At 36.3% G+C, this 15889-nt stretch overlaps 1 protein-coding gene across 1 annotated transcript in view; it reads right to left on the bottom strand.

The window, feature by feature from the left end:
- The window catches only part of WDR19 (WD repeat domain 19), a 40065-nt gene that overhangs the window by 1607 nt on the left and 22569 nt on the right, over nucleotides 1-15889 (bottom strand). Inside the window, 11 exon segments of the mRNA XM_029960234.1 lie at nucleotides 250-326; nucleotides 2090-2213; nucleotides 3496-3646; nucleotides 4291-4372; nucleotides 5034-5158; nucleotides 6404-6500; nucleotides 11661-11738; nucleotides 12096-12164; nucleotides 12998-13110; nucleotides 14752-14876; nucleotides 15325-15471. Of these exon segments, the coding sequence (XP_029816094.1) occupies nucleotides 250-326; nucleotides 2090-2213; nucleotides 3496-3646; nucleotides 4291-4372; nucleotides 5034-5158; nucleotides 6404-6500; nucleotides 11661-11738; nucleotides 12096-12164; nucleotides 12998-13110; nucleotides 14752-14876; nucleotides 15325-15471 (1188 nt within the window).

Here is a 15889-nt window from a genome sequence, read left to right as displayed (position 1 = left end):
ACAAGCTCCCCCTCCATCTTCACTCCTGAATGCAGCCCTGTTGGAGCCCTGTGTCATGGGCCCAATTCTTTATTGTAGCTTTAGGTCCACTTTGAAGCAATGTCCTGTGAGTATGGCAGGTGCAACTACCGAGTAAGGGGGATTCCTCTTACCCAGCTGTTACATGTTTTTAGTACCAAATTAAACCATTTGCTGCTAAAATATGAACAAACACTGGAATTCTGCAATAGAAAAACCCCCCAAACTTACTTTTTGAATTCTGAATAGAGGGCAGGAAAGTCACAGTGTGGGCAAACTGTCCAGTCATCACGTACCATGTGTCGACCCTGCACACAAAAACCACAAGTAATTAAGGGTCAAGTTCTGCCCTGGTACAGTGGGCATCTACTTTTGTACCTGTTATTGTGAAAAAATCTCAGCAGCTGAGTTCTAAGATCTTGAATTAAAAACCCCAAACTGTAATAGTGTTAACTGTAGTCTGATTACTGTGTAAATTCTGTAACTAGAAAAGGAGCTCTCAAAGAGATGCAGTGTTTTCACTATCATTTTTCTTTCTCTTAAAAAAAGAAATCTAACAGTGTATTGAAATACAACTTTTAAAATTGTTTTAGTTTGGTAATTCTAGAATGCTATCTGTACATCTCTATCCAGAGCTGTACCTAAATCCGCTGGGATTATTGGTGTTGTGTATGACATACCAAAAAATGTCCCCAAAGCCATGGCACATGAGCCCATTCAACACTGTCAAGTTTGTGAGCATAGTGCCTGCCTGGTATTTGCCTCTTTACATAGAAATATTTTTCTCTTTTTTGCTACAGTTTACTAATTTGCTTTTGGTAGAAAGAATTTGTATCTACCTTTTCAATAGTATAAAAACACAGCAGCAACTTGAACTACATCGAGATTTGTGCTGTAATACGATTTGCAACAGCAGACTGCTTGGTACTGACTCTCATTAGATATTTGAAAATGCCACATTCTTAATGATGTTACAAATACCTGTGACACAAATGAAATATAGCCAAGATGGACATATATTAACATGCACACTATGTTTAGATCATAAAGTAATATTTAAAATCCTTTGTTTTTTCCTTAAGATAATACTGCTAAAGTATACCCGTCATCTTATTCTCCTAAACCAAGAGTAAAAAAAGCCAAACATCACATAATTGATATAAATTTTTTTGTAAGACTTAATTCTTTAGTTTTAATAAAGAATGTTAACTCTAACATTTGATTCCTGTTCAAATAAGTTCTCTTTTGTTCCATTCTAGTATGACAATTCACTTGAACCTAATAAAAATAAAGTGTTATCCAGTAGCTATACAGTAACTTTGTTTCAGGATACTCTGGAGTGTACTGAAAAGGTAGGGAGGGATACATTCCCAGGCAAACTTCTTATTTATCAGAAACTGCTGAGGTCACTGGTTGAACCATTACTTAACCTTGGACGTCCTTAAAAATCTGCTACGTTCTGGCTATTACATTCTGGGCATTTCCCAAAACAGACTTTAGAAGTTTTATTGGGCGCTTTTTTTTTTTTTGTGGTTTGTTGTGTTGTTTGGTTTGGGTTTTTTAATGATTTTTTTTTTTCATTTGAAGTCTTGGCAGCCTGGAATTTTGGGGAGGAGAGCTGTGCCCTCCACAAGCTCCTGTACATGGAAAAGGAAAGGGGTACTTCTGTCAGCTGTTAGAGCCTCTGAGCAGAGGGCTGAACTGGGAAGGTGCCTGCAGCACAGTCCTGTCTGTTCTCCCAAGTGCACCAACTGCATGTGTGCTGGGGATTCCTGGTACTCCACCTGCCTTCTCAAGAAGCTGAAATGTTCCAAAATGACTTCCTGATTTTACTGTCACCCTTAAGTTCCTGCTACTTGTAGGTGGCAACTCAGGACACTCTATGACAAAGTGTCAAAGACAACAAGAACGTTTTTTACTTATTTAGTAACATTAGAAAAAGGCACAAACCATAAAAACACCTAGCTTGGATCTACTAGCAAACCAAAGATATTCAGATAAACTTATTTGTAGAAGGGAAGACAGGCTTTGCCTTCGTTGTCACAGTGCAGAAAGCAAGGCAGACACTCACGGTTGCAATGCAGTACGGGAGGTTGTTTTTACAGCTAGGACACAAAAGTTCGCACTCCGGGAGCTGGAACGCACAGTAGGGACAGGCTGTTGTTGGCTCTTCTGTCTCAGTTGTGTCTCGGTGTCTAAAAGATACAAGTGTGAATAAAACCCTTAAGCTGTTTGAACTTGAACAAAGCTGTTTTACAATGCCACTGATATTTAGCAAGTGCTTTTCCTTTGAGTTAGTTGCACAGCTTCCAGCTGCTATTTTATATTCTATCCGCTCATTCCTTTTAACTATCACCCAAGTTTCATCACAATTATGTAAACTTGGAAATAGGTCATTTTCCATTTAATTAGAAACAATTATCACCTTTTAAAAGCTGTAACAGATCCTAAAACTTTGAAAGCTTTCAAAAATCGAGGTCTATACATATGGTTTCTCTATTTCAAAAGTTTTTCTGTGGCAGGACCACAAAGAACTGGAGTAACCAGAAAAAACTCTGGCTTTGTGGTGGGACTGTACAGCTTGTAATTGCCTTTGTTTGTCCAAGCATCTGTCAAAGTGATGGGCCTGCTCCAGACATCATGGCACCTGAGTTAAGGGGGAAGGGGCAGGAGAGAGAACTATTTTCAGATTTCTTAGGTGACCTTAATGTCTCTTCCAACTACGAGGAAAAGTATGAGGCACCACTTTACACCAGCTAGGGACCAGTCTTGACACAGTGGAACTTCTTGTCATACGAGTCACCTGTTGCTACAAATTTACTTGGCTTCAAGCAGAGACATTGGATAAATCCATGGAGAGCTTAGAGACTTAATGAATAAATACCTAAACCACCCATACAAGTTCAGCAAGTCCCTGAGTCTCAGAGTGGTTAGAGGCTAGTAGAATAAATGAGAAAAGCATTACATATGCTTGTCCTGCTCTTATACAACTACCTATGCTTCCTCTTCTGGCAGAAAAATTGGCTAGCATCTATCAAAACTTCAAATAAGGAAGAAAATGTCAAGAATTCATATACTTTATTTGCCCTCCCATTCTTTTTTATCTTAGCCATTTAGTCAGTAGTCTAAATCACAACACACATAATGCTGCTCCTGTAGTAGCTAATCATTTGGCTGTACCTTCTCAACTAGAGACCAACTAAACCTGTAAGGCTGCACTGGCATCTCTATGGACAAGACAGAAGAAGTTACTGCTCGTGAGGAAGCATTTTACATTCACGCTGCATTTAAGGTTTATCACATCCAAGGGAATAGAAGATTCTTTAATTTTCAGAGAAGGGTGGGAAATGATTCTTAGCCTTCCAAATTTGAGACAGCAAAATAATATGAAGTGAGGATAAAGGCTTTATGAGCAAAAAGAGCATTATAAATAAAGCCTTGGTATCGTGTCGTGTACATTTGATTAACACCACTCACCTGACCATTGTTTCAATTTTTTTTTTGTATTTAGGATCTATTTTATTCCTATACTCGGGTCTCATCAACATGGCAGCAAAACTGAAGGCTGAGTTTTTCAATCCTGCTCTGTGACACTCAATTACAGCTGAAGTCAAAATTGGCACAATGTCTGTAATAGAATGGAAAAATGATGTCAAATATTTGTTTACCAATATTAATGTTGAAACCCTTTGAGCTAATATGGCTAAAAAGGTACTGATGAAAAAATACAGTATTTTTCTTCTTCCTCATGGTAACAGTTGCAGAATTTGGGGCATTCCTGTAACCATATTCAAGAAAACCACAGTTTCACCTCTCACTGCCCTGCACTCCTGAAGCTCACCATGGCAGCAGGAATGTTCAGATTATAACCATTTCTCCCAAATCTGGTCTGCCCTGTTTAAAGCCTACATTTTAGTCTACATTTTTCATGTACCCAAGAAGTACTCCCAAAAGAAGATCAATTAAAATTTTTTCATGAAGTCCCCGAACCAATCAGTTCATTACACACCATCCTGAGACTTTATGTTTGGTTCAGGCCGCTCAGTAGTGCAGTTACAGTGGGCGAGGACAGATTAACCTGCTTCTGACGATCCCATCCTGGAGGCTGTATATCAAAGGGCTCTCCTGTGGGCTGTGCCAGAGCACACTGTGTAGTTATACTCTGCTGTGTGCCAACAGCATCACGGGAGGAGAATGAGCCTTGTAACACAATGCTGATGAATGAACTGCCCCGTGGAGCACAGCATGCTCCCCTACGCTGGCAGCACTTACGTGATGGGAACTTGCTGATGTTGTTGGCGACACGTATAAGCATCCGTGCTCCCTTCATGTGATCACCACGTTTCACGTGAATCTGGAACATAACAAACATACCAAATTTACTGCAGCTATTAGAGAGTAATTCTTGCAGCCTGGTCTTGGCATTCATCCTGCTGGGAGCTGTGCATCCACAGCTCTTCCATGAAACTGAGCAGAGCTGCACTAGAGGCTCCATAGTGGCTCTTTCCCAGAACAGTCTTTCTGGCCTTCAGCCTGCTATTTGCAGGCTCTTGCCCCACTGCTGGTAGAGAGGGAGGCCAGAAGCTGGCTGCAGGCTGAATGGATATCTTGATGGGCATCCATGGGTTAACTACTAGAAATCATTTGAGCCCCCTGCCTAATTTTATTTACAAAGAAGCAGTGATCTACTTACGGATAATAACAACAACAGTAATAGCAAATAGTTGTACTAGTAGCGTAGTATTTTAAATTATGAATGCAAAAGAAATACAGGAAGCCATGTGTAATTTTGAATTATTCAGTGTTTAAAAAAAAATGCTAATCAAAGAGGCAGAAACAACCACGGATTATCCTCCTGAAGCTTGCAGTTAGCATGCACTTGGATTCTGTGATACAATCTATATGAAAATATGTATATGGATGCTCTCTATATGGATACAGAGCATCCACATGTACAGTTCAATAAATCACAGACTGTGCAACTTATGCATAAATTCAATTTCTCAATTCTTTACCTTTACTAAAATATAGCTGTGTAGAATCATAAGGTTTGTGGCCATCTCAGAAGAAATTTTAATCTTCTGGGTTTTTAACTCTGAATACATACTGAAGAGAACGTCACGTGCATTTCGGTAGTTTCCTTAAGAAAAAAACAATAATGAACAGTAAATTTAATATTTCATAACAATTTATTTACTTTTGACATAAAGGGAAGCTGAACAGGAAGTTATGTTGATTCTTAGAGTAAAACCGTTGCATGGCAATTTCTTTGGAAAGCCACAGGCAGCTGCTTTTCACAGTATCCTAAACAATATCAGCCAGGGAGTTAGGTAAAAAAAAAAATACACCTGAAGTAATCTAAACAGTAGCAAAATACATATGTAGATGACAGTTGAATATAATGAACTTTAAAAGTGGAAGATGCTGTCACCAGTTTCTGCAAGATTGGTGATTTTAATGAGACAAATATTGTGCTTCTTATTACACAGTTGTAGAACACATCTGTACTATTAGGGAATAAGAAATACACTGTGGGATATTGCCTTTTAGATACAAGTTTTCAGATTCAGAGAAGCTAGTAAATATTTAAACCCTTGAGCCGTTTCATTTCCTGCTTCTGTAATTAGCACAAATGCATTATTCACTGCTATGATGGATTGGGAGATTTGCTTGCCAAGGATTTCAGAGAGGTTTTTCCACTCCTTAGCCCAATGCTGAGGAGCAGCCCATAAATGTTAATTTGCCTGGGCTGTTCCCAAGGCTGCTATTTTTCCTTTATAGATTTTTTCTTTTACATAATTGAAATGAAAAGCAAGCAGTGTTATGGTAGGGTTGTTGCTGGGCTACAGAGGAGAGTGAATAATGGAGATGATAGCTATTTTGCTTTTAGCCCTGTCTCTTATTATTTTCCTCTATTTCTAACTTCAGCTACCCATTACAGGGGAAAACGAGGCTCATGTAAGCACGTGTCTGGTCCTTCAACAGAAATCTTCTCCTGTGCACATCTTCTAGTGAAAAAAGTCATGTGCAAAGACTAAAGGATCAGTATCTAAGTCAGAAACTACATGTAGAAATTGCAATTCTATGATCTGGGATACACCGAAAATTAGTCACAGGCTGTCCTAATCACTACTTTTACTTGAACGTAATAAAGAAGACAGATATTTTCCACAAATTTCTTTTTTTTCCCAGCATTTAATATACAGGTATAAGTCTCAATGTTTTCACAAAGGCTACTTTCAATTAAAAATTAAACTTGAATACAATTCCAAGCACTGATACATGTCTTCTCTACCTATAATCCTACATAAATAACAGTACTCTGGGCAGGGTGTCTGAGGAGGTAGCATCAGAGATGCTGTCACATCAGGGAAAACTGACTTACCTGAGCACTGCTCCTCCCTGGCAATTATTACAGCAGTTCTGGCAGCTTCTCGGTACTGCTTCAGTGCCATGTATAAGCGGAACAGGTACTTGGCATCCTTAATGAAATCATACAAAAGCAATTAATATATACTGCTGTACTGCTTTCTTTACTTGCTCATCCCACCATTCTCTAAAGAAAGCAGACAAGTTGGCTTGTTTCGTGAGGAGCTCTTTGTATCAACATGGTTCAGCTTTGCCACATTCACCTGCAAGGCTTGGCTGTCACTACACTCACAAACAGCCACGCTGAGGACCCTCAGGGAGTCCTGGCAGGTCACTGCCAAGCCCTGTCCATATGGATGCAGAAAGCCACAGACCACCAGGCACATGGAGAGTTTTACAGGTGGAAACCTAACAGCTTCAGATGTATGGGTAGTTATGGTGTCAGAAAAGAACCAAAGGACTCCTTTTAGAAATAGAAATCTTGCTAGAAATGTTTAAATTGCCTTATGGATCTAGATGCAGACACAGCTTAGTGTGGATAAGGATGACAAAGTCTAGCCATTAAGGAGTGTATTGCTCTGGGACCAGATAGTAAATATCCAAGACAGCTAAAAAAATGAAAACCAGGGAAGAATCAGTTAACAAAAACCATAAAATTTATAATTTGCTATACCATGTATTTTGATGGATTATATGATTCAAGAATGGCAAGCGGAGCAAAGGGTTTGCCCAAAAACTGTCAATCCAACAGCAGGCAAATTAGTGAAATAATTTAAAAACAAAACTAAAAAGGTGGCAGTATTGTAGAAAACAAACATGAGTTCTCTTTTTGTAATGTCTACTCAAATTTCTAGTTAAAAAAAAATTAACAAGAGAAAGGAGAATTGGGTTTTTCATAAGGATTTTTAGAAAATCCTCAAAAGAGATAATTCATAAAAATACAGCTAAAATACAAAATAAAATGACCTTGCTTATGTTGAAAAGGAATTACTAAATGAAAAAAACCCTGGGTTAATGTTACTATTTTATATCTTTAGTATATCTTTAGTAATTTCTAAAATTGGATCAACTAAAAAAGTGTGTACATTATAATCTTTTAACTAGTAAATCAGGATTAAATTAAGCTGAAATATTGCATATAGTGGTATGTTTCCAACTTGAATGTACAAATCACAAAAATTGACACTGGTAGCTTTACAGACAGTTTAGCAAAAAAATCCAAACCAACTAATTCTGCATATTAATAGTAAATCCAAATATTCACAATGTGTATTCTATGTTAAAATGGTATTAAAAATTAAATAAAAAGAATTGTATTAATCAGCGTTGTGCTGTTCTCTGGAATACTATGTGGGTTTTGTATGTAAGTCTCAGAACAAAAAAAGCAGAACTTCAAAGAAACAGAAATATGAAGATATAAAGACATTTCCTTATAGAGAAGATGAGTGCAAAGATTAACTTGATACTTGAGAAGCAAAGAAAAAAAGACAAAAAAATCACAGAAATAAAAGCAAGAGAGAAAGACTGGCATACAGAAAGAAAAAATGGAAGATAAATTCTGCTTTTTAACCTGCAATATAAGGGAAAACATTAAGCGACCAAAAGTAATTACTGTTAAACCAATGATGGAGCAGAATTTTAAGTAACACATGATCAAGAGGTTGAACATCTTAAGAACTGTAATTTAACAGTAATGAAATAGTTATGTGGATAATAAAGTAACCACAACTACTTACATTAGCAGATATTATTTATCCACTGTAAACTGCCTTAAAAAGGAAAATTGCTATTTCCTGAGTGGGGTAAACCAAAAATTATTTATGATGTAATTCTTCTCAACTTCTGACACCACCTAATGACCACAGATGGCCACTCCACTGATGACAGCAGAAGGCTACACTACTTTCCCATTCAGGCTGCTTCTGCTTTTTCTCCTGTTGTAGCAGGAGAGAATTCTGTCCCAACGTGGACAGGTGGCCTTACGTGGTATTTGCCATGTCCTTAATTATATTTTACTTAAATAATATATTTAAATTACTTACATGGTCGCCACACGTAGGAAAAAAATAGGTATTTATGGAAAATTAGTCTAATGTTTTACTTTTATATTCTTACCTCTAAAATCAGTAAGTTTAAAAGCTAAAAATGCAGGAAAGAATTTTCTACTGACAATACATTTCCTAAGGTCTTTAGAAAAATTTATTATTGCAATCTAACTGATCTTAATATTGGATAGCCGCAATTGTAATTTAATTTTCCTTTTTAGAACACATGTACTCAGAAAATATGCACACAGAAAACAGCAGAACCTTGCTAGTTAACACTCTCTGAAAGAAGACACATGACAAATTACGAATCTTTACATGTTAAAGTTAACAATTACAATAGTTGGCAAAGTAATGTATCTAAGAAATAGTTTGTAATTAGTCAGATAATAACGTATCAAAATAGTGGTGAGCATAATAATATTGATTATTATCAATATATAATTAAAATGCCACATAACTTTGGGTGTAGAAGATTTAAAGCAATTAGTCAGCTGTGAGTGATGATCTGGTTTGAAGATCAATGTTTGAAATGATTAGCAAGTTTCTGCTGCATGACTACTTTTAAGTTCACTCTTTCAGCTTTACAAAAATGCCACCACAAAGAAGCTGCTATTGTCTAAAAAGAACTCCACTTGCTTGATAAATTCAAAACCAGTCTCCATAGCATAATAAAGATTAATTGTTTTTTAAAAGTAATTTTTACAATAAATATTTACAATTTGATAAAGTAAAATTTTGTTACTCACTGAGAGAGACTATGGTAGATTGGATTAAAGCATTCAGAAGAACAAGAAAGAGCTTTTAAACAAGGAAAAGAATGCTCTGCATTGAAGTTCAAAACAATGCTAAATATGGCATTTATGGCATTCTGCACAAAATTGCTAAGTGTTTTCTAAAATCTTTAGAACCTTTTCACTATGAAGATCATACTGTAGCTCACTTCCCTTACCCAATCCCATATACTTCTCTGAACAGGCTGCTGTTTTGGGAAGAGACTGAATGCTACAGTTTCTGTCCACCCAACTTCCAGCATAAATATGAAATTAGTCTTGCTTACACTGATACTGCATAGATTTTTCATCCAATGTCTCCAACAGCTTAATTCTCTTTGGGCTCTTGCAGCTGAATTCTGTCTGCTTTGCTATGTTTTGCTTCTCTCATAATTTTTTAATGTTTATATTTCATATTACAGGTAAAAATAAGAGATAAATAATAAAGAGCTAGAGGTTTGTTCTGGTTTTATTTTATTTTATAAAAGCCAAGTCTGCTTGGCCATCAACTGCTCAGTGTCTCTAAAAGTCTAAAATATCAAACCCTTGATCTCTAGGCACCATACAGAGAGAAAGGAGAATTTCCAGTTTCCCAAGAGAATCACAAACCAGAGCTGTAATATTAGGGGTCAAATAACTTACTGCATCAAGAACATGGCATCTCCATTGTTACCAAATCTTATTCCCCTCAGTAAGGCATAACTTATTCTTCCATATACATAATTTTGCACATGACTATATTTACCATGAGTTTGTATGAGACACTAAATTGCTTGACTAAGCAATTGACTGCAGACAGCAATATCCCCACCTGACATCTCTCTTTCACAGTAGAAACACATGGGTGCCACACCACTTAGCTCACATTCCAGCTCTGCTGTAACAGGCAATAAAACTTCAAGTGGTTCAGCCACTTAATTCCATGAACTCAAGCTCAAATATGACTGAATGTACTACAAGTTCTATTATCATCAAAGCCAAAAATGGACTGGGAAGACTTTTTCTACAGCTCAAACTCAGAGAAACCAGATAACCCTTCAGCAGTCACACTGTAAAAGAGCTTATCTTAAGCTCAAATGCTGATTTTCTGGTGTCTAATATTTTTACAGTGGCCATTTTTAATCTGTACTGGAAAAAACCAACCATGCTAATATAAGAAGGTCAAAATCTATTTCTTGTATTGTAGATACAGCATAGACCTAATCTATGTTCTGCTTAGCTTGTGAATTATCCCCTTCTTTTATTACCAAAGCTATGGCATTGGCAGCCAATACACAAAAATCTGTCAACAAGTATCTTCTAACTCCCAAATCTGTATATACAAGAGAAAAAGATGAAACAATCTACCAGTCTGTCAAAAGTCTTTTATTACCCAGTGAATTAATTACTTTTAACAAAGGAGCAGGAAACCTGGAAGAAAGGGTAATGGTTCTTCCTAAATTTTATTAATTGATCACATGAAATTAAAAGTCTCATAGCACAGAGCACCTCATACCTCATCTCATAAATAGTATAAAAGAAAAAGAATGTAAGGTTCTAAGTGTCCAAAGAAGATTTTCTGTAACAATAATGAGTGAAAACATAAAAATCAGTACAGTACTTTATTATTAATAAAATTTAGGAAGGTCTGTCACCAAAAATCTTCAAATATGCCTGTTGTTTTTTCTAATTTTCTATAATAAATTAAAGATGTAATTTTACTCTTCAGCCTAGAGCAGAAACTCTGTGCTTTAGTTTACAGAAGTACAGCCTGTATCTGGAGATGAAACCGACTCTATGAATAATCAATTCAACCTTTAAACTAAATACTTCTACATAATAAGAAATCCAAAAAGGAAGACTATTTAGGAGTTGCTTTTGGCTAATCTTGTGAATACATGGTCATTAATCACTTCGGAAATCAACAGGAAGCTGCTAATTTTGAAAATCTGTCCAACACCCTTTTCTGCCTTATGTGTGAACACAAGAACTAATGTAGCCTGGCCAACTTCAGGTTTTTGACCTTCATCTCCTATTTAGTACCTTATTTTGTTCCACTGCAACAGTTCAACCAATTCTCATACCACAGGAAGAGATCAGTGCTGTAGCTGCTCTCCAGACATACGCATGCTGTCTGTCCATCTGGGAAAGGCAACAGCCAGCTGGCAAACCAGCATGAACAAACAGCTAAGTTTTGTCTCTTACCCTCAGCAAGAGCATTAATTTGGACTGCCTCTGTCCCACTACCTGTTTTCATAAAGATGGCTGAACTATCTAAGATAGTTACTTCCTTTCTCTGTTTCTGAAACTGAAGTTACTGGGTGAATGACTTGCAAAGTGATCATCCACGTCTTGCTCCTTAATGAAACCAAGTTAAAGCACAGTCTGTGTCTACCAAAAATTTTAGGACAAAGTAAGGTCAAAATACCTTGTAGCATAGCAACGTGACACAACAGCACTGATAAAAATACAATACCTGGGGCATGCCATCACTCTCTCCCATAAGATAGTCAATCAGCTGATTTGTTAGGGCTTCATCTTTTGCCCGTCCCACCTGTTAAATAAAGACAGAAGAAATCATGATAGAAGAAGGAAAAATAACTTACTCATAAGGAGGCTTTCCGTAAGACACTGAAACTAGATAGATTTAGAACATTAATTTTTTTAGTTCTGTGTGTTCAAGTCAGATGATTCTTTGGTTCATCAGTTTTGACATGGAGTAGTTCATATTTATTTTATAATGTGTTATGTTGGGATTTTTAGATATGTTTAGATATCATCTTTACTGATACAGTTTTTCTTCTATTTACATTCTGTTCAAATACACACACTGATGCTAGGCAAATGCCACAATACTAAAGGTAAACTTCTTGAAGAGATGAAGAATATTTGTTTTATCAAAGTTGCTTACTGTTTCAATTGCCATTTCTATAGCCAAGTTATCTTCTGTGCTTGGACTTTTCATAAAGTGCCTTAATGCCTAAAATGATACAGAAGAAAAGTTAAAAGTGAGACACATGAAATTAGCTTTTCACTAATTTTTATCTCTTCATTTTGACAGACAAGTAGCAAACTAAATGCTTATCTCCACTACAGAAGTAGCAGCTGCTCTTACAGATACTCCTGCAAGAAACAGTTGAGTCTTTGCCAAATTCTGGTGTACAGCTTCACCAACTGTGAAAGATGTTCACAGCAATATGGTGAGAAGAAATTAAAGATTAATGTGCACTGGACCCCCCTACACCCCAGTTGAAGGAGTTGTCACCTACAGTGGCTGTAATTTGCAAAAATAAATCATATTTTTTTGGTATGTATTCAATATGCAAAAGCCAAATGTTTAATAAGCATCAGTTCATTGATTTGTACCTGATCAAAAGGATGTATGTCAATCAACATACTTCAATTAACATATTTTCTTTTAAAAAAAAAAAGCTTTCAGTTAAGGAATGCTCTAGTATTAAATGAATTAATTACTTGGCAACCAAGTCTCTGCTGGTCCAAGCAATAAAATGCAAATAAATTCTACTGCTGTGGATCATTTTTAGATATGTTGACAATAGTATATCACTGATCTACCTGGAGCTTCTACTGCTATGAAAAGGTTATGTGCATAGCAGTGTATAATTCACAGAATACAATCTGGATAATTGTAAATATAAATAGTTTGCTTATGGATTTTACACTTTAAAAAATTTCAGTATGTCATCAGTTAAAGCATTTAAAATTTACTATGAACTTTTCTGATTTTGAAGTATTGTATTTTGAACAGTTTCTATGAACATTTAACTTCCATTTTATTCTTTAAGTACTGACCCGTCCATATTGACCACACAGCAAGAAAAATTTTCCCGCCTGAAAATGTTTCTTTTCTGCTTCAAAATATAGTGCAATGCTCTGATAATCTTCATTGCTGGTACTTTCAGAACCTGCAACAGAGAGATCACAGTAATAGCAGGGTATTCTTATTAAGTAAGATAAAGGCCCTAGTGAAGGAACAAACTCCTATTCTACTTTTTTTTTCCTACTGACATTCAAAGAAAACCAAAGCCAGACAGACTCAAATTATGTCCTATACATTTCTTCCTATTTAATCAGGAGCTAATAATGCAGTGAAATAATTGTTTTCCCAGGTGTTACACCATGATGGGATTTCTGTTTTTCATAGAGTCATAGAATGATTTGGGTTGAAAGGGATCTTAAAGATCATCTAGTTTGAACTCCCTGCAATGGGCAGGGACACCGTCAATTAGACCGGGTTGCTCAGAACCCCATCCAACCTGGCCTTGAACACTTCCAGGGATAGGCCATCCACAGCCTCTCTGGGCAGCCTGTTCCAGTGCCTCACCATCCTCAAAGTAAAGAAATTTTTCCTAATATCTAATCTAAACCTATTCTCTTTCAGCTTAAAACCATATCCCCTTGTCCTGTCACTACATGCTCTAGTAAAAAGTTATAATAAAATGACATAGTAAAATGGCATAACTATGATCTAATAATGAATTTTTCCATCATGCCTTGGCAACAGTAAAACAGAGCAAGTGACTATGAGATTATTGCCTGAATTGCTTTCACAGTTTAAGAAGAGGGAAGAATATTTGTATTGCACAAAGCAAGACTTTTAGGACCAATGTAACCATATGGTTGCAGGGAATAATACTACCTAAGTCTTCTAACCAAGACTCCATTATACTGTACACATGTAAAACAAAGACAGCCACTACCCCAAAGTTAGTTTTAAACCCTTTTTCTACCCATTTAGGTTACAATTTGAGACATCCTATTTTGGACGTGAGAGAAAGACAAAAGCATATGAACAGCAGAAAAACAGTGGCCACCTTGACAAGCAGCTGCCAAGTTGGCTGCTGCCAAGTTTTTAAAATCTTCATAACAAGAATTCATTTTTTAAAGGAAGAGATTAATTGAAAATATGAGATAATTTGATAGATACATATGTGGGAGTGTTTCCACAAAGAATGGTGCCTGACACAAATGAAACCCATAAAATTTAGTGCAAATTGACAAGCTGGACACTGACTGACTTGATGGCCTGAGATAAAAGTCAGCTTCTCAGTTAAGTCTCCTTTTTGCCTGTCACTGAGACAAAAGGAGGCCATGAAGGGCCTTAAAAGGAAAAAAAGGAAAGAGAAGTGACATATACAAGTAGGAAAAGAGCTGGAACCATGAGAAAAGGGAAAGGGGACAAAAATCAAGAAATGCACCACTAAAATGCCCAGTTTTGTATCAACGTCAAAGAAAGGGATTCCTCAAAGGACACAACAGTCAAGACAAATGTTTTACCTCTATGAATAAACAAAAAAAGGCTGTAGCACAAGCAAGATTTGAAAACAACCCAGACTGAAGACCAAGGGAGGTACCTAAGTTGAAAGGAAATTCTGGTTTCTAAGACTGAAGTACACCGGTTGTCAAATCTGGCCATGATGACTGGAAATGGAAAAGGTTGGGAAACAAATCTTCACATCCCTGGACTTATGATTTCTAATTGGTTCAAATCAATTAAAAGAACAGTAAAACATAATGCAAGCAAAATATGAACCCAGAACACTCACTGATGATATCAGCATAAATCTCCATTTTGTTGTGTTGTTGAGCTAATGTGAAAGCTTCATTGTTACACTTGGACATGACCAGGAACTGGATGGCAGAACCATAGTCACCAAGCTGCAGAAAGAATCTAATCAGAATAACAAATTAACACCTTAGTACTAATCAGCATAATGAACACACCAAATGTTTTAGGAATATGGTATATTTTGTGGCATACAAATATGATACATTTCTAATTAATTTTGTATCTTGATTTTTATTAGATTGTTTAGACCTTAATTGTTTTAACTAGGTTACTAAAACTACTTTAGTATAAATAATACCATATGTCAATTTTTATTACTGTTTAAACTTATTGCTTCAGGTTAATATAATTTTAATTGGAAAGTTAAGAAAAAAAAACCAGTACCTGTTTAGCTGTCCAAATCTTAGAGAACTCAAATCAATGCACTGAAATATATAGTCTGGCCAAGTACCAATAACCATAGTCTAACATTTTAGCAAGCCTCCCAAAATTCCCATAGGTATGGCCTCTTTCACCCTTTTTTTTTTAACCTGCATAATATGATTGTTACCTGGCCACCATCTTTGCTCCTTCAAGAGACTGTGTTTCCCTCACAATATTAACAGCCTTTTCAGGATTATTAAGGTGATCCAAATATAGTCGAATTACACTATCCCACTGTTTTGCTTGTTCATAAGCTATCACAGCTTCCTTGTACCTGCAAAATAATGGTTCCATATCAGTTTTTCTAACTTTTAAACAACTCTTTATAATACAGTGTGAAAGAAGCATACAGTATTTTATTTCTGCAAGATTACTTTGTGACACCTTCCTTTCAGTTTGCATGTAATAGCTTTGTTCTGCATTTACAATGGCTTTTTTGGTCTCTATTTAATTTTCCCTTGGGAGAACAAAAAGCAGAGGCAACAGAAAAATCTCTACCACAACACTATTTTTGACCTACTCTTCCAGCATCCCTTTTGGTATATATTAAAAGCAGTTCATCTGTTCCATCAGCAAACATCATCTGTTCCATATGAAATCACTTGGGAGTGAGAGAACAATAAAAACCAAACATTATCACTAATTCTACAATTTTAAAAATAAAGCCTCTTTTCTGTTCTGTAGAAAAGATC

Source organism: Manacus vitellinus, unplaced genomic scaffold, assembly GCF_001715985.3.
Source record: "Manacus vitellinus isolate BGI_N305 unplaced genomic scaffold, ASM171598v3 scaffold_0_pilon, whole genome shotgun sequence".
In the NCBI taxonomy this organism is placed as follows: domain Eukaryota; kingdom Metazoa; phylum Chordata; class Aves; order Passeriformes; family Pipridae; genus Manacus; species Manacus vitellinus.
This window is presented reverse-complemented; position numbering and strand designations above follow the sequence as displayed.